The 25650-nt window shown below is 48.5% G+C and overlaps 9 protein-coding genes across 9 annotated transcripts; 7 read left to right on the top strand and 2 right to left on the bottom strand.

The window, feature by feature from the left end:
* Window positions 1-510: 510 nt before the first annotated feature.
* N7516_001312 (uncharacterized protein) lies at window positions 511-2143 on the top strand (the record flags this gene model as incomplete). Its single annotated transcript, XM_057214034.1, has 3 exons — window positions 511-1588; window positions 1655-2039; window positions 2101-2143. The coding sequence occupies 3 exons, from the start codon at window positions 511-513 to the stop codon at window positions 2141-2143; spliced, it is 1506 nt and encodes a 501-aa protein (XP_057075917.1).
* Window positions 2144-3017: 874 nt separating this feature from the next.
* On the bottom strand, window positions 3018-5538 carry N7516_001311 (uncharacterized protein; the record flags this gene model as incomplete). Its single annotated transcript, XM_057214033.1, has 2 exons — window positions 3018-5280; window positions 5333-5538. 2 exons carry the CDS (start codon window positions 5536-5538, stop codon window positions 3018-3020), a joined length of 2469 nt encoding a protein of 822 aa, XP_057075916.1.
* A 349-nt stretch (window positions 5539-5887) lies between these two features.
* Window positions 5888-9320, top strand: N7516_001310 (uncharacterized protein; the record flags this gene model as incomplete). The annotated part of the gene is made up of 3 exons (XM_057214032.1): window positions 5888-6036; window positions 6181-6235; window positions 6306-9320. 3 exons carry the CDS (start codon window positions 5888-5890, stop codon window positions 9318-9320), a joined length of 3219 nt encoding a protein of 1072 aa, XP_057075915.1.
* Window positions 9321-9549: 229 nt separating this feature from the next.
* N7516_001309 (putative mitochondrial methylglutaconyl-CoA hydratase (Auh)) lies at window positions 9550-10628 on the top strand (the record flags this gene model as incomplete). Its single annotated transcript, XM_057214031.1, has 2 exons — window positions 9550-9945; window positions 10058-10628. Exons 1-2 carry the CDS (start codon window positions 9581-9583, stop codon window positions 10626-10628), a joined length of 936 nt encoding a protein of 311 aa, XP_057075914.1. The 5' UTR covers window positions 9550-9580.
* Window positions 10629-11750: 1122 nt separating this feature from the next.
* On the top strand, window positions 11751-12994 carry N7516_001308 (uncharacterized protein; the record flags this gene model as incomplete). Its single annotated transcript, XM_057214030.1, has 3 exons — window positions 11751-12075; window positions 12171-12800; window positions 12864-12994. The coding sequence occupies 3 exons, from the start codon at window positions 11751-11753 to the stop codon at window positions 12992-12994; spliced, it is 1086 nt and encodes a 361-aa protein (XP_057075913.1).
* Window positions 12995-13499: 505 nt separating this feature from the next.
* N7516_001307 (uncharacterized protein) lies at window positions 13500-15314 on the top strand (the record flags this gene model as incomplete). The annotated part of the gene is made up of 1 exon (XM_057214029.1): window positions 13500-15314. One exon carries the CDS (start codon window positions 13500-13502, stop codon window positions 15312-15314), a length of 1815 nt encoding a protein of 604 aa, XP_057075912.1.
* Window positions 15315-17503: 2189 nt separating this feature from the next.
* N7516_001306 (phosphate metabolism protein 7) lies at window positions 17504-20080 on the top strand (the record flags this gene model as incomplete). Its single annotated transcript, XM_057214028.1, has 5 exons — window positions 17504-17999; window positions 18021-18515; window positions 18581-18895; window positions 18962-19357; window positions 19413-20080. The coding sequence occupies 5 exons, from the start codon at window positions 17504-17506 to the stop codon at window positions 20078-20080; spliced, it is 2370 nt and encodes a 789-aa protein (XP_057075911.1).
* A 1112-nt stretch (window positions 20081-21192) lies between these two features.
* N7516_001305 (NADH:flavin oxidoreductase/NADH oxidase) lies at window positions 21193-22407 on the bottom strand (the record flags this gene model as incomplete). Its single annotated transcript, XM_057214027.1, has 1 exon — window positions 21193-22407. One exon carries the CDS (start codon window positions 22405-22407, stop codon window positions 21193-21195), a length of 1215 nt encoding a protein of 404 aa, XP_057075910.1.
* Window positions 22408-24714: 2307 nt separating this feature from the next.
* Window positions 24715-25553, top strand: N7516_001304 (uncharacterized protein; the record flags this gene model as incomplete). The annotated part of the gene is made up of 4 exons (XM_057214026.1): window positions 24715-24744; window positions 24765-25042; window positions 25105-25303; window positions 25446-25553. 4 exons carry the CDS (start codon window positions 24715-24717, stop codon window positions 25551-25553), a joined length of 615 nt encoding a protein of 204 aa, XP_057075909.1.
* Window positions 25554-25650: the final 97 nt, after the last annotated feature.

Here is a 25650-nt window from a genome sequence, read left to right as displayed (position 1 = left end):
CTATTGTCATTGGTCGATCTAAATAAAGCCCTCGGCGCTTCTAAGTTGCTTCAGATTGTTCGGGGACTGGTGTGACGAATTACAAGACTTCATTTCGACAAGCATACACACTTTGGGCTCGTCTTTAGCAGCTGACACGAAACCTACCAACTTTGAAACTTGGCCTGACGTTTCGTGTGTTTCTATAATAATACCCTATTTCCCTTTATCTTGGGAATGTCCGATGGAATTCGCGGGGAAATTGGAGGTATCATACTATTTTCCATCCCCTAGATTCCACACCTTTTGACACTCGACTCGATCTGAGACCTGTGGAATTCCACCCCTCCTCCCCCTAGGCCATGCCTTGGGTCCCTATACTCCTAATTCCATTGCGATTTTATCACTGCAATTCATTTTATGTACGTTATTTCTCATTTTCTTTTCTTTCCCTACGGGCATGCCCAGATCTGATATCTATATTTTGAAGAGGTATGAATCGGGTGTTGATTCCGAGCTCTTCCGATCATCATGCCGCTCCAAACTAGAAAGCCAAAAAAGGATGGAAGAAAGAGGACATACTCGTTGGTGTCGAACACTACAAATACACAGGCTGGTCCTGTCGCAAGTCCTCAAACTGTCGCCAACAGTTCACCTTTACAGCAACTCAACGGGTCAAGACAAGGCCTAAATGCGCCTGCCGTTCTAGAGAACCCACCACAGAAACCCGCAGAGCCAGCGAAGAAGTTGCCTAATGTGTTTGAATTTCTGGAAGAGAACGAGGAATCGTCTTCAGACTCATCATCGGCATCCTCGTCATCGTCGGAGTCTGAATCCGAATCCGACGAGGAGCCTGACCCTCCACGCCCTATACAAACCACCACCAAGATCCAGTATCCCAAGCCACGGGCAAATACCGTACCACACGGTGTGTTGGTCTCAGGAGGTAACATACCCCCGAAGAAAGTTACCCAATCAGCTTCAGTGGCATCGAAAAGTCCAAAAGAACCACAAAAGCCCGCAGCACCACCCGCGCCTTCAACAGGCAATCAGTTAGTCACCCGGAAGAGACAACCAACCAGAAAGCCGAGCCCGATCTCGACTGTAAATATCTCACCAGGAAAAGGCCAACTAGGATTGTGCCGACCACCGACCTACCATGACCCATCAAGAGACAGCGGTGCTGTCCACAGACCACCGCTGCCACCGTCTCCCCCAAGAAGCCCTGAAGATAACCTTCACCGCACGCCGACAAAGCGACGAGACTCCAATGCATTGCAAGAGCCATCGGGATACGGTTTTCTAGCTTCGCACCTAACCAAGTCTACCTCAGAAGAGAGTGGAAGCTTCCCTCCGCTATACCGACGCTTCGAGACCGTGAACCACCGCGTTCTTCTCCACCTCCAAGACGAGATCTCCCAAATGGAAGAAGATCTCCACACGCTAGACGAATATGAAGAAATGCATCGAGTCGACATAGCCGAGCAAGAAGGCGCGAAGCCATTACCTGCCTCACGACGGCGCGACGCCCAGTCACAGGCATACTCATCCTTACATTACCGTCGCATGGATCTAATGAGTGCTTTGATCCACAAGACCGAACAATACAGTAAGTTCTTTCCTTATACTTTCGATATTGCCATTCCACAAAGCACGCCCGCTGACCAGTATTCAGACAACGCCCTCAGCGCCTATAGCAAAGTTCTACAGACCCTCCCGCGAGCCTCGGAACAGGACATCACGGGGTATCGCACCTGGATGAGGGAGAACAAACCCGTCGCTGGTGTCGAGACCCGGTTCCTAATCCACGACGCGGATCTGGTCTCCCTCACACCGCGACTGGCTGCGTCTGCCGCCGCAGCACCCGTCTACGTCGCCATCATTATAGCCTCTGGCGCACTCCTCCTCCCATTATTGGCGTTTAGCCTTATTGCAGAATTCTCCGGTCGTCTCGTCGTCGTGACGGTTGTTGGTGGCGCTGCGGCAGCTATTGCGGCGAATTATTCGGCTGGTATTGATACGCTGGTTGACTCGAGGGATGGTTGGCGCTGTGCTACGATGTATGATTTATTTCGATTCTGTTGCTGTGGATGGATTTGAGACTGACTTTTCTCTTTCTAGATACTTCGGTTTTATGACTATTGCTGCTATGTTCATTCCATAGCTTGTTTCAACGGTTTATTTCCTCAGCTTGGATTGGATCCTGCTTGCATCAACTTATGACTTACGAATCTTCTTTGTTCTATTTCCTTGCGTCGAGCCCTATATGTCACTATGGGGTTCTTTTTGTTTGTTTGAGAAGGGAAGGCTGGGAGGATGTTCACCAGCGAGCGCGCAAGGAGATGGCGTTCATTTTTCGGCTGATTGCTTCAATAATTGGATATGGCAGATAGACGAGTATCTCGGGCCTGGCGTGTAATGGAATATGAGCATTGGGCAGGAGATACAGCGGACTGGGAGATACTATAGCAGGGTGGGTATTTCTTTTTATATTGGGGATCTTATTGAGCAATGTACTATTTATGAGATATGATTTTTGGAAAACTCTGCAAGCTCCTCTTTTTCAATATCCCTCTTTTAAAGTCAAACCTCTACATTGGAAAGCACGAGGTATACTGGTATGCAGCATATTGATTGAATTGGATCGGAAGCGCAAAAAACAAGTAACTCTCTAAGCAAGACTTAGCTGTATCGCAATGGTAGCCTGTACGCCCAGGCCGACCTGTCTTGAAGTAAAACCATCCGCGCCAATCGCTTAGTCCATAATACAACACCAAATAAAGAGAAATCATACAAAGCCAGGGATCGAGAGGTTCATTAACAACACAGTTGGGGAGAAAAAAAAATCGGAGACGCGGATCACATCCAGAGCTCATCATTCGAAACGAAAATAGTAAGAGAAAATGCAAAAGTCAATAAAGCAGAAAGCCGACAGCAGAGGAATGTAATTTTGGAGTATTGCCTCTCTTCAGAAACAAACCGCATTTTTAAATGTTGAACATAAGCCCATTTGCTCAAATTCGCGCCAGTATCAGGTTCTAGGTCGAAAAGGGTGTTCCATTTGCTTTGCTCCCTGGTGTGATGCTGCCTTCTTGGGAAGCACGGGCATCTAGCCCTTGGGGTTGAGGTGTTGAAGGACTATGACCTGTCTGTCGAGCTGCCAGCTGTGCCTTGTTCCTGTCCATCAGCGCAGCTTGTTCGGCCGCACTACGAGAGTATGTGGCACTGGCAGCGGAGTTTGAGTAGCCAGCCTGTGAAGGAGTTTGACCTGGGTACTGGGCTCGCTGGTTCGACGTTGCAGTCGCGTAGGGTGTACGCCCCTGTGGCGTGGCGTTGAATGTCCCGGGCTGCCTGGGCTGTGGTGTGTATGGCTGTGGAGACACTTGGGCAAATCCATTGGAAGAAGGGCGCTGATATTGGGGAGCCTGGCTGCTCTGACTGAACTGCGGGTTCATTTGCGTGTATTGGGGAGTGTTGCCAGGACGCTGACTGGGTGTGCTTGGTGGACGACCCGCGCCATAAGCATGCGTATATGTGGTTGGCGCCGAGGGCTGCCGTGCGTGCTGCGGTGTGACCTGGAACCCGGGCTGAGCCGGAACCCGAGCATTGGAAGCAAAAGCACGTTGGTTGTAGGCACTATGGGAGCCTTGGTAATTACTGGGCCGTGAAGTAGAGGGCGTTGAAGTTCGATTTGCGGCAGTGGCTGCTGCGAGCAATGCTGCAGCCCTTTCTTGCGACAAAGTGAAGTCATCCTTTTCCATGGTGCCGTTGTAGTCAGGAGTTTCAACCAGAACCTTTTGGCTGATATTCAACTCAGCGAGCTGATTACCGTCCAATTTAGCGACAGCATAAGGTGGCAAGTTGCTGACGATGGCAGCAAGGCTTGACTTGAGGGTATCATATACAAGGGTCTCTGCTTCAGAGGGCGTGTTCACGTCGCCCAATTCAAGGCCAGGGGTTTCATTCGACTCAGGCACTTGTTGACCATGCGGCTGCAGATCAGAGGGAAGTTTGAAACTTCTAAGTTGCTGGTAGGAACTAAGAGTGTCGAGCAAGTCGGAAACTTCCTCAAGCATTTGCTTGATCTCCTTTGATTCTGGGTCGACTTCACTACTCGGGTTGGTTTCCGTGATGCCAATAGCAAAGTCCTCGGCGTTGAATGACTCAACCATTTCATCTAGAATGCTCTCATCAAGTTCGCCAATATTGCCTGGCTGAGCGGTTTGGGTGTCATTTTGTTTGATGTCCTCTTCCCATGGGACCGAAAGCAATTTGCTCACACGGTCCGCACCCCGTTGTCCCCACCAAACCATATCCTTCGAAGCGAGCTGTATAATCGCGCCAGAGCTGTCGTAAGAAGGAGCAAATGATGAGAAGACACCCTGGAAAGCAGACGAATCGGGGCCAGTCCAAAGGGCAGGATCGCCATGTCGATGAACATTATCCGAATCAGTATGCTTTTCTACACGATCCCAGTAGGAAGGCGCTGATGTGACTCCACCGTATTGAAGCCACTGGGTTGAAGGGAGGGGTGCTAGGCAATAGTTGCTGCGCTCCCCCAAAAATGTTCTGACATCGAAAGTGGCGTCGAAGCGATCCGTCCATGTGGTCGAATTAGCCCGGTGAGATCGTTTACGCGGAGGCTCCAGCTTTGGTAATGTTTCGCGTGGAGCAAATACCTCCCCAAATGTGCGCTTTGGTTGAGATGCCGCATCAAGGTTGTAAGGGATGACTTTGGTGGCTGTGATGCCATTGGGCAGAGCGAGCTCGCGCAGCTCCTCCTGCACTTCGACAAACTTTTCAGGCCCTGACTCAGACTGCAACGGCACCTTCACCGATTTTTGAAGACTTGAGAATAGCTGCTTGGGGTTCGATGGATTTCCGAACAGTGTTAGGGCGGGCTTATCCTCTCGCTGGCAGACATTTATCGCGTGAAGCTCCGTTGATTCGTCGGCATCGTCCTCCATTGTCTCTGTTTTGACCTCGGGTTGGTTGACGAAGGATTGGCCAATCAAACTGTTCATATGTTTTTTGAATGCTGCGATCCGGTTGACCACCTCATTCAAAGGTGCCCCATCTTCCTTTGCACCATTGGCCTGAGTCTGATTGCGTTCAATTACAGCAGCTGATGCTCTTTCGATGTCGGAAAGAAACTCCTGCAATGTGTTGTATTTGTCCGAATTGACGCGTGTTTGGATGTTGGAGGTTTCTGAATCGCCAGAAATCTTTGCGCGCTTCGTACGAGGCTTGGTGGTTGAATTTGGGAAGGGACAAGAGAGGAGTTGGAGTTCGGTGTCATGTCTGTGACTTGTTAGCATAAAACTAAGGACAATACACGTTTATCAAAGCTTACTTCAGCAGAAGCTCTATCAGGCTGCGTAGAGTTTCATGAAGATTTGCTCGTTCGCGCGAGGTAGTGGCACTTGAATCAGTGCTCGGTTTGTCGTCCTGCGTGGAGCGCTTCCGTTTTCCAGAGGTTGCATGAGTAGCAGGGTCAGGATGAGGTTCGCCATTTGTGGCGGACACCGGGGTTGTGTCTCCAACTTCGTCGGCGCTCATGGTTGCGAAGTCGCGCCGAGGTCAAGGTTCACGATACTTGCTTTGACGCGGTCCCCTCCAATGCAAATGGATGGGGTCCACAAATCAGAAGGTTGAAAGTAAAGATTGGAAGGATGCGATCGTGGAAATTAATATTTGCTGGCGATTTGGTGTTGAGGTTGATACTTGGTTCAGAAAGCAACCGGAGTCCAAGTAACCTCGATGGGTAGGGCGTCGAAGCGAATCCTTAGGAGAAGATGGGGATCGCGAAGAGCGAGGGGAGAGGAAGATAAAACCTTCACCTCACCACAAAAAAAGAGGTGAATATAAGGAGAAAAAAATTGTGAGTAGAGACCAAGGTATTAGGACAATGATCAATGCAATAGGCAACCCTCGAAGAAATAGGTCAAGTTGTTCTCTTTTTCTGTTTTGTTGGAGAGAACGTTCACTTGCGCTTTTCGGAATGGCGCGCCTTCTGACGATCCATCACGTGACCCCATTTTCTGCCGCGCGATTGTTGTATTTTTCTGATTTCCTGACTTGACTTCTCTCATCTTCGGAGACAAATAACTCTTTGAGCCTATTGAATGGGTCTGTGGCGTCCAGGCACTTTCACCCATGACTACGTTCATGGATGTCATCAGTTTTCAAGCATGCCCGAAGCCTTTCGGGAGTATCGCGGCTAAGAGCAGACCTGCTCAATAGTCAATTATACAAGGTAAATTTTTTTCTAAATTCGACTCTGCCTGTCATTGGATATAGTGCTAAATGGTCATAATATGTCCTAGGCAATATCTCGTCATGACACTAAGTTTTCCGTACATTATTCGCGCAATTCCCTGGCTGGCCTAAGCCCAGGCAGTTTCCGTTCCTTTCAGTCCACTGCGTTCCTCCATATGCCCGAGTCACTTGCAATCGACACTCAACCCTCACAACTCGGTGATCATTTCAACAAAAAGCGACCAGATTCCTCACTCGGCGAACAATGCGCAACAGTGCTCCAAGACTCGGTAAATAGTTCGCTCGGAGAGAAAAGGCTCGAAAAGACCCCCAACATCAGAGTGAAACCGAAGCCCGCCGAATATCTCTCCAAAGCTTTGCGAAATACTGGCCACGCCCTTGGATATGGTGGTCAATCAGCCGGGCTTGTCCGTGCGCACTCCAAATATACACCTCAAACACAGAACGAGCTGAGGACAGTTGGCCGACCAAAAAAGCCGTCACTGCCGGTTATTCTTGGGGAGTACCTACGAGAGGTGGATCCGCTGCTTTCATCTACGTCAGATAAGCGTACAGAGAAGGATTTGGGTATCGCTCTCCAGAAAGTATTCAGAAATACAAGTCATGACTACTTATCATGGCGTGGCTACGATGCCGCCGATGTGACTGCTTGGGCCTGGATCATGAAGAGCCACAATCCCCACGAGGCAATGATGCGGCTGTTCTTGTTCGAAACTGACAGAGCCAAGTCTGGCGCTACTAGTCCGAAAATTCCACCTTTTATCCCGCTCCATCTTTTGAGACAGCAAAACCTCGATGCTCACACTTTCCGTTTGCTCTTAATTTACTCTTTGCATCTCATGAGTGGACATACCTTCTCCGTCGCTGAAACTCCTGCTGGTGTTCCCGAAAATGATCCTGAGCTATCACCCGGGGACTTCCGGCCTCAAATTGATTCTGGTACATGCATGATTTTGGTAGTTCGTCTAATCCGTCATGCTCGGCGCGTGTGGCCGCAATCACTTCTTACTATTGCACGTGCATTCGCTCGCTTTCTCTCAGCTCGCAGGGTGGATGATGCTGAGAGGTCAGTTTTGGTGGCTCGACATGACGATCGCGCCAAAACTGTCAAGTTTAATGAATGTCTCTGGTTACTTTCCATACCGGCCAACATTGCTCCTTACCGCTCCACATCTATCCAACAGCAAGCGCAATTTGAGCTTCTTCGAGCCATGGCAACCCATACACCCGTTCTTCCCGTCACAAGACAAGGATATCGAGCGGTCGTTGCAGTCCAACTGGCCCATAAGAAAACATTCGAAGAACGCCAGTCTGCTGAACTAAAAGCTCCATCGTGGCCCCCATGGAAGGAAGAGAAACTGGGAATTGATTCCCAGCGTGGGAATGAAGGGATGTTCAGTCGTGCGATGCAGGTACTTTCACAAATGAAAGATGCTGGTTATTCTCATCGTCTTTGGGAGGACATATCCTCGATTTTGGCGGGTTGGGATACGGATAACAGCCCGACGGTGCAGACGAGGGCTCTGATGCGTCGCCCGCAAGCTTTACCGGATAGACCTGGCTCCAAGTCGAATCATCATGAAATGTGGGTTGCTCGCATTCGCTCTACGAGGACTGTCCGTGAAGCCTGGGCGTGCTTTCTCTCCTACCAGGATCGTGGTCTGCCCCCGAAGGGTGCCATCTACGCTGCCATGGCTGAAAAGTTAATCTACCGACGAAATGCCATAGAACGCGAGTTTGACCAAATGAGTCATGTTCTGCCAGGAGATGGCCTCGAAGTCCATCCGGAACCAGCTTCTGCTCGCGACATTATCTATGTGCCCACAGAACCACCTACCGTGGATGAGTTCCTTGATCATATGCGCGGACGGGGGCTTCGGCCCTCTGGGAGATTCCTGGGCTTATTACTTCAGTCGGCTACTTCTCTGAGTTCGGGGTTCCATTACCTCCAATGTGCTGACCTGACACATGCTCAAATCGAGGCACTCTCTGTTGTGCGGGGCAAGCCTCGCACATACCAAACCTTGAACCTTGAAGCTTTCCATGACTTGCCGGACTTGGTATTTGCGTCGTTCATAAAGTTTCTATGCACACATTCAGATATTGCTAGCCTGGATGTCGGTAATCAAAACATTCTCACAGCCGACCGTTTCCCGGCATTGATAGCCGCTGACAGCCCGACCGATGCGAAAGTGGATCTTGTCGTATATTCCGAGGAACATCCAGATAATAAGCACCACCCAAGGGCTTTATGGCACGCGATCCAATTGGCCAAATTGCGACGTGCTCCCTACACCCCGACCTGGACCCATATTTTATCTGCTCTGACCCGGGAGCGGCTTACCGGGTATTATGGCCCAAGAAGCCGAAGTCTTCAGCGCATACTGGCATGGCACCAGGCTCTCAGAGCATTAAGCTGGATGCGACAGCGTGATGTTGAACTTGGCGAAGAAGGATTCCGCATTTTATGTGTGGCGTTCACAAAAGCCATTGACGCTGCCCTTAAACACCCTGGCACTGCCGAACAAAGTTTTGTACTGATTCATAAAGCTCGCATTCGTCGTCTCAAGGCCACAAACGAAGGCGATGACGAGGTTGACGCTTTGATGCAGCACGCGCTGCAGGTTTTGAAACATCAGTTTGACCATCTTGTTCTCCCAGCCTCAAAAACCTCGGAGCATGCGGAGCGAAGTGTCTTTGCGGGAGAGATCACCTCCGAAACACAACTCAACGTTCCCTCGATGCTACAAATACCATCACCTGCCACGCTACATGCCTTTGTTCGGGCTTTGGGGTCTGTAGGGGATGACGAAGGGTTGTTACATCTGCTGCACTGGATGAGTCGGTCAGCTGATCTATTGAAAGAAGCTGCCGACGAACATGCAAACGGAGACAAAATGATGCGTCGAACCCTTGTGGCGATCAGAGTGTTTTTGGAAAGACGACAGCAACGGATTGACACACGGGTACCATCGGACCTGATCGTGGAGGCATACGACCTTATCAGCCGGACAGGCTGGGACTGGCCGAGTGATGCGGAGGTTACAGAATATTGTCAGTGACTGTGTATATAATATTGTAGTTTTAGAGGACTTTTTGTCAATGTACATGATACCCCCATATAACTTTACCTTGGTATATCCATTCATCAAGTACTGTAGCTTTCGGTAATCATCGGCCTCAGAGCTTTCCCCACACCCGAGCTCCCAAAACAACTTCCACCCGAGAACTTTTCAGCGTAGTGGTATATCTTTCTTCATTTTAATATCGCGGTCGAGTGTAATCTGCCTGGATCTTTGAATTGCCACCTGCCACCTGCACAATGGCAACCATCATGTCAACGCGCCTCGTCCGCCTCTCCGCACCCCTCGCTCACCTCCGGGCGACCGCGGTACCTACCCGGGTTTTCATCTCTCGCTACAGCACCAGCACAGAAGAAGACATCATCAAGACTCAACAAGTCCCCGCCCCAGGCTCAGGGCATGTGCGCGTGTTACAGTTGAACCGGCCCAAAGCTCGCAACGCGATCTCTACCCACTTACTCGACACGCTCTCAAAGCATGTGGACGCTATCGCCGCCGAAGGAGGCAACGGACCAACCCGGGCATTGGTTGTAGCGAGTAACGCAGATGCAGCCTTCTGCGCGGGTGCAGACCTGAAGGAACGCGCCAACATGAGCATGGCCGAGTGAGAAACCATCCTGTGCCCTGGTGCCCTGGTGCCCGGTGCCCGGTGCCCCGGGCTTTAAGCTAGAATCTACGCGAACATATGCAGCTAACCTTTCAACACGACTATCCAGAACCGAAGACTTCCTCCTCAAACTCCGCGCCACCTTCCAAAAACTCGCTTCCCTCGAAATCCCCACCATCTCCGCCGTCTCGTCCGTAGCCCTCGGCGGTGGTCTCGAGCTCGCCCTGTGCACGCACCTGCGCGTCTTCGCGTCCTCCAGCATTGTCGCTCTTCCCGAAACACGTCTTGCTATTATCCCCGGCGCCGGTGGCACATACCGCCTGCCTCCGATTATCGGCGTGAACCGCGCCCGGGATATGATCCTCACCGGCCGCCGGGTGACTGGACCCGAGTCTTACTTCATTGGGCTTTGTGATCGGCTTGTGGAGGTGTTGCCCGAGGAGGAGGCACAGGAGGGTGTTGCCCGCGAACGTGTCCTGCGGGAGAGTATCAAGCTCGCTCTGGATATCTGTGAAGGTGGCCCTATTGCTATCAAGATGGCGATGCAGGCTGTCGATGCTCATGCTCTGGGTGAGCGTGCGGAGAATACAGCTTATGAGGCAGTCGTTGAGACTGATGATCGGTATGAGGCGCTGCGCGCCTTTGTTGAGAAGCGGAAGCCGGCGTTCCGTGGGAGGTAATGTACTGTGATGGGATGAGTGCGGAGTGATATATACCCACTAGGTAAGCTATATCATCAAAATGGTACGCCGTATAATTCTATGGAATTTATGAGCAGTTTATTCGTATTAGTAGCTCGGAATAAGTAAAACTGATTTAAATAGGTAGACTGGGGTAGACTACTCAGGGTAGAGTGTTAGGTACGTACTTACATAGTTACCAAGACATCATGTGGACATGATCCTGATCATGAGGGCAACCTTCCAATTCTTCTATCCTTGGAATCTAATATTAATAAGTAGTTAAATGATTCAGTGACTGTAAATAGTAAATAGTGATATAAATATATAGCATACTAGCATACTTAGACCAGGTCTGATATATGTTGTTTCCGTGGTTGTGCTTTTAAGCTTCTGCCTGATATATATAGTCTGGTCCTGTCTATAGTTCTGACTATTTGGTCCTTATTAGGCTACAATATAGACCACGTAAGTGACACAAGCATAAACATGAGTCGAATACTCCGTAGAACATTTCAAGATGGTCTGGGGCCAAAAATTACCTAAATGTGTTTCATTTCCCGTGGTTGATCTACGTGACTCACTGGTCACTACCTATATAGGAATACTCCAAGGCAGCATACCTCGAACAAGGCATACTCATCAATGATGCAATGATGTAACATACATATTCTACATATTCTACATATTCTACATATATGTATGTCTATGAATATCGGCGAGGTCTGAGTGGCACGGTACCTGGCAGGTTACCCGATCTGACAAGGCTGTGCAAGGAACCCCCCCGGGTTAAACCACCAATGGCTAAAACCCAAGGTATAACAAAAAAAAAAAAAAAAAGATCATAGAGAAGAATAATATGCGGCCCGTCGCCCGTCATCCGGGATTCACAACCGATGCAGAAACCCCATGGATCGACCAAAATAGTCCGGGTGACCTGGGTCAGGGGTGCACACTGCCCCAAGTTACCCCCAGTCACCCCTAGTCACCCTCACCCCAGTCACCTGCATTATATTTATAAAAGCCAAAGTCCGAACTCGCTCTTGACTTTTTTTCTTCCTCTCCCAAGTTCATATATTATGGCAATAGCAACCTGACTCTGCTATTGTCCCATCTGTTGCCATGTCCAAGCCCCGTATCGCCGATCCAAAGGCCATCAAGGCCTTTGGCTTGACGCAGATCTATACCCCGCGCGACGATCCAACAATCGATATTGTTTTTGTTCATGGCCTGAACGGCCATCCTCACGACTCTTGGACCAGCAAAACTACTGATTGCTTCTGGCCTACGGACCTTCTCCCGGACGTGCTTGCCTCACTCTGTCCCCGAATTCTGACTTACGGCTACAATGCGAATGTCACTGCCTTCACGGATGGAGCTTCGCGGGATTCGGTCGTCAGCCATGCTGAGACTCTTGCATCCAGTCTTGCTGCTAATCGAAATGTAGGTCGACATCTCAACTTTTGTTTTTGATTGCTTTTGTCTTGATATGTTGTTCCTCTGGTATCGAGGTTCAAGAACTGACCTAAATTTCTCATATAGCTGCGAGACTGCTCCAACCGTCCGATCATCTTCATCTGCCACTCGCTGGGGGTCTGATTGTGAAGCGCGCCTTGATATACTCCCGTAGTCTCTCAAGCGAGAAGACTGAGCATCTCCGCTCAGTCTATGTTTCCACCTTCGGTATCCTCTTCCTCGGCACACCTCACAATGGATCTGATATTGCGAAATGGGGTCTGTTGTTGCATAATATCTGCAATGCTGTGCTCCCCAAGAAGTTTATGGAGGCGTCTCCGCAGCTTGTCAAGGCCCTGCGGGCCAACAATGAAACCCTGCAGCACATCAACAGTCTCTTTGTTGATATCATGGGTCGATTCCACATCTACTTCTTCCATGAAACACGGTCCACCGACGTGCGTGGTACCCGCGAAGTGATTGTGGACGAGCACTCAGCCGCGCCGTACATGGAAGGTGTTGAGAGGGCTGGTATCGAGGCCGATCACAGCCATATGTGCAAGTTTGATGACGACAATGCGGCGGGATATGAAGTTGTAGCCGAGGCCATTCTTCGGTACTCACGTCAGGCTCCATCCGTGATTACGGAACGCTGGGCAGAAGAGAAGAAAGCCCGCACCCAGGAGAAGAAGGCCAAGGCTAGGGAGATCTATGACGGTGAGTCTTTCGAAAAACTGGTACCTTTTTGATATGTATTCTTTCGGATGCTGACTATTGTAGCAAGAGTAGATGACCCGGCAAATCGAAGCATGCCTGATTTGAACAGAACCGGTAGGGATTCACACCTTCTCCCTGCACCGGAAGTGGCTATCACGTTGAGGGACTATGAGATTGAGGAGCCCCCTGTCTGAATCTTTCCGGCGAGCCACATTTGCTTTTTGGTTTTGGTTTTATTCTGTTCTTTCTTCGAGCTCAGTTTGCTCACGTTTCTTCCAATGCCTGTCAATGATTTCCTTGGCCACTCGCTATCGAGTCAAGGGGCCAAATACTTTTGCAAATCCATTCTATTTTTTCTTTTTTTTTTTTTTATACAATGCACAGTGTGTTTTCCATCTTTGTACTGAGATTCTTGGTCTTGTCCCGAGGGTGGCTCCCATCTCAGGTCCTCAGACTAGCTGACCTGCACTGTTCTCAATATGAGAATCATCACATTCATTTTTTAGAGTCACGCTGGCTGACTTCGTCATAGGCCAATCCATATTATCTCTTCCGCGTGCCCCGGCGACGGAAGGCCGAAATTCTCCGGTATCTGATCTGGGAAACAGTGGACTTCTTCAACTCTCCCACTATTCCACCAAAGATGCACCCCTATTCGTGGCGCCTCCGGGGTTTCATCCTAACGCTACTTTTTTTGGAATGGAGAAAGAACTTGAAGTGCTGCATAGCCGGTTGTTCAAAGCCAAGGCACGTCCAGAAAAGACAATGGCCGTACTGATCTCCGGCGTTCCAGGTTCCGGCAAGACACATCTAGCGCGCCAGTACGTGTTCACTCAGCGTGACTGCTATCCAGGTGGCATATTTTGGATTGACGCCAAGTCCCGTGAATCAACCTACAAGTGCTTTTGGGAGATTGCACAAGCAGCGACGCTAATTGAACAGAAGGTCACCGTGAGCACTGCGTATCACGAGACTGAAAAGTACGTGAATGCAGTTCGCCTCTGGCTTCAGACACGCAAAGATTGGCTCCTCGTCTTCGATGGTGTTACCTTCGACCGTGACGATGATATCAATAAATTCAGGGAGGTCTTGCCATGGAGCAAACAGTGTAGTATTATATACACCTCGGTCGACACAACGCTGCGCAAAAAGCAGCGACTGTACGAGCCATATTGTCTGATGATCTCGCGGTTGCAAGTGGAGGACGCTTGCAAGCTTCTGTTTAAGGATCTTGGGATTACGCGAGCAACACCGGAGCAAATGTCTAAGGCTACCCGGATAGTCGAGCACTACGAATGTCTGCCTTTGGCAATCCATGCGATTGGGCACCGTCTCAACGCAACAGGTAAACCGATTGAAAAGTATCATGTCAAATCTCAGGTGACGGACAAGAAGCTTGCAGAGCCTTTCTTGAGCATCATGAACGATTTGTTTCGGTTGCAGCAAAAGCAGGCGTTGCACTTGATTAATCTTCTCTCGTTCCTTGGCCACCAGGTGCCAGTGGGCCTTCTGAACCTCGGTCGAGCGGCTATGGCCGATGAGAATTTGGAGATCCAGACCAGCGGCCAAATCGGAGAAGATCCTGATCTTGATACCACACTTGGAACCCTCATTCACTACGGGTTGGTTGAACGGATTTCAGATGCCGATCTCTTTCAGCAGAGATCGTCCCTGCCTATTTTTGACGGCGATCATACAAGCTCGGACCTGAGGACTGTTCCGGATCTCTCAGATTCCCTGACGGAGAGCAGTCAAGAAGGATTTTTCTCCATCTACCGCCACGAATCGGTGGTTGATGTGGTCAAGATCCACAGTGTAGTGCAGGGGTTCTGTCGTGATGAGCTCCGAATCAAGGACGAGGAGAACAAAGGCATCATGAACAAGAATGACCCTGGTTTCTTCGATACTTGGTTGATTGTTGCAACCCGTTTTCTCATCACGTCTTACGACGCCGCTATGGGACGGATGGCTCATTACGAAGACTGTGGCCTTGTCCGGGACTACCGAGAGTACGAAACTCACGCTTCACGACTGCTTGAGCTTTTTCCAAAGAAGGCAGCAATCAATCTCCATCCACTAATCGTTCGTGAAACGCGAGAGAATTTGCGACGGATGATGAAGATGATCAGCGAAGAAATAGAGAACATGTCTCCAAGCTCCTCGCACCACTCTCTACGGAATCAAAAGTCAGTTTTCGACAGGTCAAGCAGCTCCTCCTCGTCCTTCCGTGACTCGTCAGCAGACGAAGGTCCATCGCGCCGCTCTACCTTCAACTGGAGTGATCTCGGGTCACCTCGAGCCGAGTCTCCCGAGGAATTGGCTATGCCACCTCCTCAGTTCAGATTGGAGCTTTTCCCACCACATATATTCAGACAATCTGGGTATGAATCTGAAGAGGGATATGAAACAGACGGGGAAGCGAAGGGGGTAATTCGAGTTTCTCCTGCAATGTCGCAAATTAGTCAAGTTACGGAGAAAGCGAACAATACTCCCCCTCATCGAGTCCTCCACTAACCACTAGCCTATCGGAATGGCAAGTGGTCAGTCGACGCTCAAAGCCAGGGCAAAATAAAGATAATCAAACAAAGAGGCGAAACAAAGGCCCTCGTCACTTTAGAGATACCAAATCCGACACCCCACTGGTCAAACTGTCCTCCATCCAAGGCAAAGGATCATCAAGCCGCACAGCCGTTGGCGAAACGGGGAGCCCTTCGATGATGGCTTCAGCTGCTGAAAAAGCACTCGTTGCAGTACGTCGGTCTAGCGATTCTCAATCGTCCGCTGGCGCCCCGCAGCCTACGACCACCTCTCCACCAGTAAACCAGGAGAATATCCCTACCTATGCGAATGTGGCCACCCGACGAATATTAGAGGTAGACCCTACGGCCAAACGCCCATCGTCTGTTCCCGTTTTCCAGGTCTTGGACCCGGCTAGCGGTGTGCATTTGAATGGCGGCGTGCAGATGAAACCGTCCATCGAGTCGCTCGATAGTCAAGCGGGCTACGCCTTCACGTCTCCGCTATACCATGAGGTCACTGATGAATTGACGATTGAGCCTCTGAGACAGCCAACATACAGCGAGCCTGAGCCCAATATTCCCAGTCACCACGGAGCAGGTTTACATACCGCCCCTGGATCCCGGGCTCCCTCTCGGCGTGGTTCAGTACCACATCTGGAGGTCTCACAGAGTCTATCCGCAAGCGTGCCAGCCCTCCTTCCCTACCCACCACCTCTTCCATACGATGAGAACATCTCCGTTACTCTCGCAAGCCGCAGGAGATCCTCTCAATTAGCACAAGGCTCAATACCTACCTCGGGCGCTCCTAGACCTTCTTCCATCGCCCATCCATCCGCAATCATGCCCAGCGCATTGCCGCTATCTAATGCCAAACCACACGTGGGCTCAGTCCCAGAGCGCTCTACCCCCGAGTCGATGTCGCGTGACTCTTCAGATTACTCTCATCAATCATGGGCCACAGAACCTGTGCGATACCCCCCGCGGTTCTCGCCAATCCCCAGTTTCCAACAAACCCCCGGGATGATCCCAAGTCCACCATCGAGCATGCAACATCAACAACAAACGCTCTCCGGGACCGCTAGCCGGACAACCGAATTGCCCCTGGCGGGCAATGCTCCCCAGCCAGATCCCAACTACCCCAGCCCACCCGTGTCATCGCATGGACAGCTCGGCTCCATGGATGAGCGACTGAAGTATCCCGACTTGGGCTGGAACTCGGAGATCGAGCCAGCGCAGTATTTGCATTTTGGCGGACATCGCGTTGATGTGCGAGACGCACGACTCCGACTGCATGGACTGACGCGAGTGCTGCCCCCACGTCCTCAGAAGTATCAGCTATATCATCCCAATTTGTCGGGTCCGTTGATACAGCATGACGGTCAGGTCTATGCACCTGCACCTGCGCCTGCGCCACAGCTGGAGGTATATGGGACCCGTACGCGTAGTGGGAGTTCCCCTGTGCGTCCTAACCATGCTGGTTTAGGTGTACGATACTTGTGATGATAATTCCTTTTTGGATTTTAGTATTGGCGTTTTGACATTTTGGCATTGGTTATTGTTATTGTTATTGGTGTTTTTTCTTTCTTTTACATTTGCATACAAGGTTGTTATACTTGCTCGTCTTGCATCTGGTTTGTTTGATTTTGCATAGTGGTTTCCTTCATTTTGAGGCTTGGGTGATACCTGATAGCATGGTGTGAATTGGAGTTTCGAGTTGGCAAAAACTATAGCATCTAGAGGAGGTTTAGCAGAAGGGTTGATGTACTTTCTTCAACTCTTTCAATCAAAATCCCAATCAAGACTATATTTCATCGATATCAGAGATCTATTTCACTGAAATGTCCTGTCAACATCACTGAAAGTACAGAATACTCCGTAGTACGTTGATTTTCCTAAGACAGTCCTAGCTGTAGGGGGAATGTGAGATGTCCAACCAAAGAGCCGCTTCGTGCAGATATTAACATGATCTTGTCTAGACACAAGTTTTGATTTGTTGAATCTGCAGCGATCTACCGCAAGGCACACAACCCCCCCCATGCCGATCACTCGGAATCAGCACCCAGGTGTGTCGACGATCTCCAACTAAGTGCTAAGCCCCCGGGGCTTAGACTATTTCATTCTTTGTCCCTGTGACTTTATGGGCACTTTTCCTGATAAGTGAATGTTTGTCTTTTATACGACAAGATGGCCACACAGACACAGGTCCAAGTTACAGGACTTTCAGGGGCCAATTCGGACGACTCGGGCGTGGAGTTGGTTATTACTCTTGTCATCGCAGTTGGAACTGGCATTGTTTTCTTATCCCTTTTCACCCTCTTCCGGTTTCTGAATCGCAGAGGAAAGTGCCATCATGCCTACAGACAGCCATCCAAACTCCAAAATCCCAAAGTCGAACATGGTCGCCACAGAACATGTCTCGGCCTTACCAAGGCTCTCCTTCGATTTTCCGACATCGATATCGCGAGGGACGTGTCTTTCGATGCTTATCTTCTGTTGAGATACATAAAACTAGGGATTCTGATCTGTTTCATTGGTTGTCTGCTCACTTGGACGGTTCTTTTCCCAGTCAGCGCAACTGGCACTGGTGGATCTTCAGAGTTACGAATCATTTCGTTAGTCAACGCAATAAGGTCGTGGCAAAGATTCTACGCATACACAATATGTGCTTGGTTATTCGTTGGTATGTATTGACTTAATCGAGTGACATCCCAAGCTCACATCGCCTCGCAATTAGCCTTTATATTCTGGGTAGTTACCATTGAGCATCTACACTGTATCCATCTCCAGTGTCAATATTACCAATACGCAAAGTATAGGTCGTCGACTGCATCGAAGGTCTATCTAATCTCCCCAATATCGAAGAATTTACTTCGTAAAATTGATAGGGATCAACTAGTGGAAAGTACCCGGAGGATCTTCGATGTGGGAGCACTTGAGGGCAAAGTGAAGAGAAGGGACAAATTGGCTACGCAACTCGAGGCCCTCGAAACGTCCCTCATCCGCCGTGAAAACTCCGAGAGGTCTACCATCGTCCCGAAACCTCCTAAGGTATTTAACACCCGGGAAGAGATTCGGGTTCTGAACTCGGCCATTCAACTACTCCAGACAAGGTATCTTGCAGCTAGGACAGAAGATCCCACGGCTGTCTTGATCAAGTTCAAGACACCTAGTGATATACAGGGTCTTGCTCATTATGGTTTGTTCTTCCACTCATTTTTGAATCGGTCTTCTGCTCTGTGAGTATTGATCTCGATATAACAGAGCTTCTGAAGTCGGCATCGATTGCCCATATCGGTCTGGAGCCCCAACACATCATCTGGTCCAATTTGAACACCAGCAAGAAAATGAGAGTATTCAGGCTTGTGACCTCTGTCGCCGTACTCGGACTATTTTGGCTTGCTCTGTTTGTACCACTTTTTTTCTTTGCCCTGCTTGAGGACGAAAGTACCCCGTTTTTCTATCCCTCCTTTCAATTCCTCAATTCTCAGCCACCGGGCATAGCGCCGCTGATAACGGGAGTCATTCCTGTTGTCTATGTATCATTGGCTACCGACATTTTAGCCATGGCGTGTCAATGTATGTTTTCAAGCTCCTATTAAATTTCTTTGTCGTCCATCTTGGTCAAGGATTGACTTTCAGCAGATGCTGCCCGTTCAAGCGGCCTACCAACACAAGCTTCTGTGGAGATGAGAACCCAAAAGCTCCACCTCCCACTCCTAGTTGGTTTGGTTCTTGTTGGTCAGACTATTGTGCCTGCTTCAATCCGCATTCTACCAAGTGCCGTCAAGGACACTTCGAGCATTGCTATCATAGTTGCCGAACAATTAGCAAGAGCGGCTGACTTCTTGTTTCAGTTTGTGATACTCGATAGTATTGGACACAGTTCTGCTTATCTCTTGACGAGCGAGTCATATATTGGACCCCGCGTGAAATCTCTCTTTCATAATACGCCGCGGAAAATACGCAATCTCCAACTGAATCGTCATAACTTGCGTTGTGGTCACACGTTTCCGGAAATCGCCATATTTGCCGTGGCCGGTAAGTGGTCAATGAGAGCTTAAATTGTTGTTTGTCTTATTCTCACTATTCTTAGCTATCACATACTCCTGTGTTGCGCCTCTCTTGCTCGGTTTTGCATGCGCAGGTCTTTACCTGTACTACCTCGCCTACCGATATCAGATCAGAAACCTTCCCATGGATATTGTCAATACTCACGGCCAAACCTATCATCTTGCGTTGCAACAAACATTAGTAGGATGCTATACACTCACCATTCTACTCATTGTTTTGTTCACACTCGCAGTTGATAGCGATTATAAACGCATGGGTCCCGTTTGGCTTCTGTTAATTCTTCTGATCCTCTGTGTTGCGTATCATTCAATGTTAAACGATTCACTCAAGGTATTCCAGGATCGCCCTAACGAAGACAAGATCCTCCAAGCGCAATTCCGAAAAACACGTAACCCTTTGACAAAACTCTTTAGCCGACAGTTGTCCGTCATCGCCAAGAGTTCCCCGGATGTGTTCCCAAAGGAGGACTGTGATATGATTTCTTCCCAGAGGGACGAGTGGCACATGTACTTTCATTCAAGCGTCAATGCAAAGGTGCCAGAGATTTGGGTACCACGAGATTCTCGTGGATCTAGCAATCGAGAGATCCAAGAGACTGCTCGATTTGGGATCCCGATGGCAAACGAGGGTGCGTGGCTGGATGGCAGAAATAATATTCATCTAGATGAAGAAGATCGGCTTCCTTTCTGAGGTCCTTTAGTACATAAAAATGTATAATAACAGGCACCTAGGATGGTGTGACCACTTTCTTTTGGATATCAAGGCTTTGTATATGACTTTCTGACAGGCCAAGAAATCAGTGTAATTCTCTCAATCACTCATAGATAGTCCATCCATTTTATCACCTGGTTGACCATAAATAATTACAAAATATCTACCCTAGTTAACATTTGAAGTGACATTACCATTTGTCCACCATATAATCGTAGCATGAAAGTCTGGTGCTTGCTACCTTTCTTTATGTGTATTGCTCTGACCCGATTTGCCTCCAACGCAGCCACAGATATGTCCATATCGTTTCACGCAAGCTGATTCGACTATAGCTCTCAGATGATAAAGAGAGAGATGGTAGAAATGGATATCTACGGGCTAAATGGAATTGGAGACCAAAAACACGGAAATTCTTAATTGAAGGTGACTATAAACTCAAAGCTCTGCTTCTGATCTACTTGTAGCCATTCTCTCCTTGAACTTGGGGTCAATTGTTGGCAAGTCTTCGGGCATGTCGGCGACAATCTTCTCTAAGACGTCCCTGGGAATCGTGGGGGGTTATATACCCTGCGAAACCATCTAAACATTGCTCAATTGTAGCAAACAAATAGCAAATAAAAGCAGAAGGCTCAGTCTGTAGCAAACAACATGCATGCATGGGAGATTGTTCAACGGCCGGAAGGCACGCTTTGATTCTATTCCAGAATTATTGGATTGGTATGCCAGCTGACTGGAGCATCTCGATGTTCGGGGGTTGGCTTCTATGCGGCGCCACGCTGTAGGCTGTGAGACGGACTGCGAGTCGGACTGTGAGGATCATGCCACAGGGGCCTATGCAGAGAATTGCTAGCCTACCAGCTTAGTCTCTTGTGTAGTATTCAATTGCTGAGTGACTGTAATGATATACAGCCTCACTTTGCCTCGATATAGTCCTTCTTAGCCGCCTCCCTAGGATAAAGTTGCACTCAAGTTGGTTAATTATATCGAGAATGTATGCAAACCCTCGTCAACTCTTCTCTATCACCTCTTACAAAACATGTCATGTTGTGCCAATTGTTCAATTACGAGCTCTTGTTTGTCTCCTTTCTACTCTATCTGAAGCTCCAATCGATTTGCGTGGCCATCCTCACCGTCACTCCTAGCTCATTAGCAAAAGCATGAACCAAGCCAGGGTTCTGCTGGAACCAGCGCCCAATCTGCACTGCATCAATGCCAGCTTGCACCACCTCCTCGGCCAGAGGTCCCGTTTTAATCCCGCCGCCAGCCGTTATCAATAGCTTGTCGCCCACGGCTTTCTTGACTTCTTGGGCCAAATGCATTTGGTAACCTGGCCCCGGTTTGATAGCACTAACAGACTTAGGGTGGATGCCACCTGAGCTGACGTCTAATAAGTCAACACCACGTTCAGCTAACAGTGGCCCGAGCTGAACCGATTGAGCAACTGTCCAGCTCTCGGGAAAGTCTTTCTTCAATTCATCGTTGTCGCTGAACTCGAACCAATCAGTCCCACTAATTCGGACCAATAGAGGCATTGTTTCCGGGATGCTAGCACGAATTGCCTCGGAGATTTCCAGAAGTAGTCTGGTCCTGTTCTCGAAACTACCTCCATACCGATCCGTTCTCTTGTTGCTAACAGGACTTAGAAACTGGTGCAATAAATATCCGTAAGCGGAGTGAATCTCAATAGCATCAAAGTTAGCCTTTACGGCCCTTTTCGCAGCCTCCGCGAAATCTTTGATCAAGACCTGGACATCCTCCAAAGTAAGAGCCTTGGGAATGGTGTTGACTCCTTCCTCAAAGGCGATTGCGGACGGTGCAACGATCTCATCCCACCCGCCGACTTCCTTAGCAGCCATAGCATTGAGACTCAACCAGGGAGCAACGCCACTAGCCTTTCGACCGGCGTGAGATAATTGAATAGCGATCTTCTGACTCTGGCTGTGGGAAAACTCGGTGATCCGCTTGAATGGCTCAATCTGACCATCTTCGTAGAGACCAAGATCGTGAGGCGTGGTACGACCCATTTTCTGCACGGCCGTGGATTCCATAATTGCCAATCCCGGGCCGCGCTGGAGAATTCCGCCCATGTGTGTCAGATGCCAATCGGTGACCTTGCCATCGTTGGCATTGGCAGAGTACTGGCAAAGAGGAGCAAGGAACAGACGGTTTGGAAGCGTCAGACCGCGGATGGTAAGAGGGGTGAACAGCTTGGTTGATCCCTCTAATTGCGTGCCTGCTGGGGGGTCTTGCGCTGGTGTGTAATAGGAGATGCCTTCGGCGGCAAAGTTGCCAATTATTTTTGTCATGGTGGCAGTGTTTTGACCGAAGAGTTGAATAGGCACTGAATAGCAAAACCTGGATTGAGTCTTGTGGGTGATAGGAATTCAGCATTCCGGGATATTATTATTAATGTGATGACCACAAATTTCAATTCTGCAGCGGCATGCATTATATGCATCGGATACGAATCTCAAGCCTGCAATGGTATGCATTAGATTCATCAGATTCATCAGATTTAGATATGTCGAAGTCTTAGGTTAAATACATAGTGGAGACAGGGTAATTTACCCAGAGAATCATGTCAACTGGTACTAAACATACTATGCAAAAGTGCATATTACAGTTAGTCATTGATGTCCGCACAGGTTGTTGAAAAAGTAGGGTTTTGTTAATTTAGTTAGTTAGTTAGTTAGTGTTAGGAAGACTGAAGAGTCTGGGCCTAGTTGACGGTTAGGATGTACGCCAAGCCAAGGTACCCCAGTAACCCACGTGATTATCATGTAAATTAAAGTGGCCGGCGATAACTAGTTATCCTGAATCGACATGTGCTACAGCACAATGTTCCTCTAGACGCAGCTAAGCGGACCCCGCTGGCGTGCCAAGCCTGCTGGCGGCACAAACCAAATGTGATTCTGATAATCGTAGGATGGAGTTTCAATTCCGGCCTCTTTCTGTCAATGGAATATGGGAGAATCTAGCATTCAACGTGGTCACCACTCATTCAGCTTCTTTTTTCTGATTCTCTCTCTACCAATCCATTACAAATATATTCCACAGTGAGCGGTAAAAGAGAAGCTATAGATACAGATGCTTAGGGAGCAGGCGGTGAGATGGCATGCATCTACTACCGTATAGAGTGTAGTTAATAATAGGGAGGTGTTAAAGGATACGAGAAGATGTCGTTTTAGCACCTAGCGCCTTCTAGCAGCTGTTCTTAGAGAAAAAGTTAGAGAAGGCTTTACGACGTAAGACTACTCGCTATCGCTAAGTGAGACTAGATAATACCGTTATCGTCGCATTAATAACTAATCGTACTAAGCGAAATCTGACTAAACGATTTAACGATACTGATATATCCTAGGACCCTATCGAAAAGTAGCTTCTAATGTGGTTAGATCTTTTACTCCGTAGAAAAGAACTTACGCTGAAAATCAGTTTCAACTACGTAGACGATCGTCGTTCTTCTTTATCTACTAGCAGCTAGAAAGGGGAGAAAAGAGAGAAGTCATCTATCACGTAAAAAATGCTCGGCGAGCGGGACGTATAGCTCGACGTAAAGGGAAGTACTTCTAGCGGGAGGCCAATTTGGCGTAGCGTCTATAGTCTAATGCGATATAACTCGCCGATATATTAGTATAGCCCCTATTGCTAGGTGGACCTACTAGGGGGAAAACACTACCTACTTAAATCTTATTATATTAAACGCCTAATAACCTACGTTAAGAGGGGCGGTGTTCTAGAAGGTTATAAGGATATACTAGAAGCGGTTCATAACGAATTATACCGGGAAGAGTAAGATAGACTAGGTAGAGACAAGTATAAGGGAAGTTATATCATTAGGGCTAGGTTAGTATATCTACCTATTAATATTAATGTTTCGTCCTCGTAGTCTACGCCCTATAGGCTTAATGCCTCGGCTCCGAAGGCAGTAGGCAATTCGTAGACTCTAAGCCTACTCGAGATTCCGGGTCTTAGAGATATAGCTGTTAAGGAATACGGTAAGTAGTAGGTCTCGAATATTAAGAACGACTCCCTTAAATCTATATTTCGAGAAGTGTATGATGTAATGCTCGAAAACGGTCTTAATCTTGACTAGGTATATAGAGATCAAGATCCTCATTTCTTTATTGAGAAAGGGATCAAAATAGGCATCGCTCGGCGGTTTATAGAGGATATTGGGAAGTGGGTTAAAAGTGTTAAGAAAGTCTTACCTATCCTTAAGAATTAATAGTCTAAACAATTTGGCATTGGACGTTAAGGCGTTAATGATATCTGGCCTCGTTTTCAAATATTGTTCATTTAACACTAAGCTTCTGCAACTCTTCTTACGAAGAAATCCTATTGAATCATCTCTCATTAAGTATTTGATTTAGCAAGAATGCTGAATGATAGTGGACATTCAGGTAGCTATTTATAGCTCTTTGTAGAATGCATTCCGGACGCCATTGAGAGAATAGGCTTCACAAGGTCAGCTACTGATGGGTGCAGTGAAAAACTGAGCTGGGCAATCGAAGCTTCCCCATCGAACAAGTTGACCTCTCCGGGATTTTCTGACTGTGATTTATCACCACCCTGCCAACCCTCACTTAGATGATTCATAGAGACCCACATCCATGTCCAGCCAATCACTGTGCGGCATGATGGTACGCTTATCTCGCTACAGAGTCTCACAGAAACCGACGCAAGGGAAATCGCACAGTCTCTTCTTCCCATTTTACTGGAATACGAGCATCTCCAGGTGTTGTGGAATATCAAAAATCAGATGGAAACTCATCAAAACGAAGATGTCCATTCAGTGATTGACACAATATCACATTTATCGCATAATCGGACACGCAAGTTGCAACTGAATGTAGCAGACATCGCGTCGTTATTGGCCGGCGAGGCCATCTCTTGTATTGTACATCGTGGCGAAGCGGGCCTTTTCCATGATGCTCTGACGTGAATTCGACGAGGACTAAAGTCCTTGTTATTTGACTTACTAACAATAAGTGTTGCGATAGATCAGGTGTTCCCCAATTACTTTTACCTAAATGGGAAAGGAATTACGACTACGCTGTCCAGGCTGAGTGGCTTGGCGTCAGGAAATGGGCAAACAGAGCCCACTCTCCGTTAATAGCTAATGGGGAGTTGACAGCGGCACTCCGTAACATTCTAAACCAGCAAGGCGAAGGAGTTCGTATCTCGCAGCAGGCCAAGGAGGTTAGTTCTATGCTTCAAGGTTATCCTGGCCACACTACTGCAGCACAAAAGATCTTGAAAACGCTGTGTCTTCCTAGGAATGGAACAAATGGACGATGGGAAGCTACGTCAGACGAACTTTGAAGGTGTCAACTGGCAGTAGTTTTTAGAAAAGAATCTAATGACCGTTCTCGGAGAGAAAGTCTCCCGCGATAGGAGACTTGGATCTGATGACACTGCGATTGTCGTATCAGTCAATGATCAAACATAAAGGGTATGAAAAACCCCTATAGGTCCTCATAACCCGCGTCGGATCTGATAAAACTTCCAGTCATTTTGTCTTCTACAGTACAGTATGTATACTAGCT

The sequence above is a fragment of the Penicillium verrucosum genome (assembly GCF_028828655.1).
Source record: "Penicillium verrucosum strain IBT 35672 chromosome Unknown utg000001l_segment0_segment0, whole genome shotgun sequence".
NCBI lineage: Eukaryota > Fungi > Ascomycota > Eurotiomycetes > Eurotiales > Aspergillaceae > Penicillium > Penicillium verrucosum.
The sequence above is the reverse complement of the archived record's forward strand: the minus strand, read 5'-3'. Positions and strand labels throughout refer to the sequence as shown.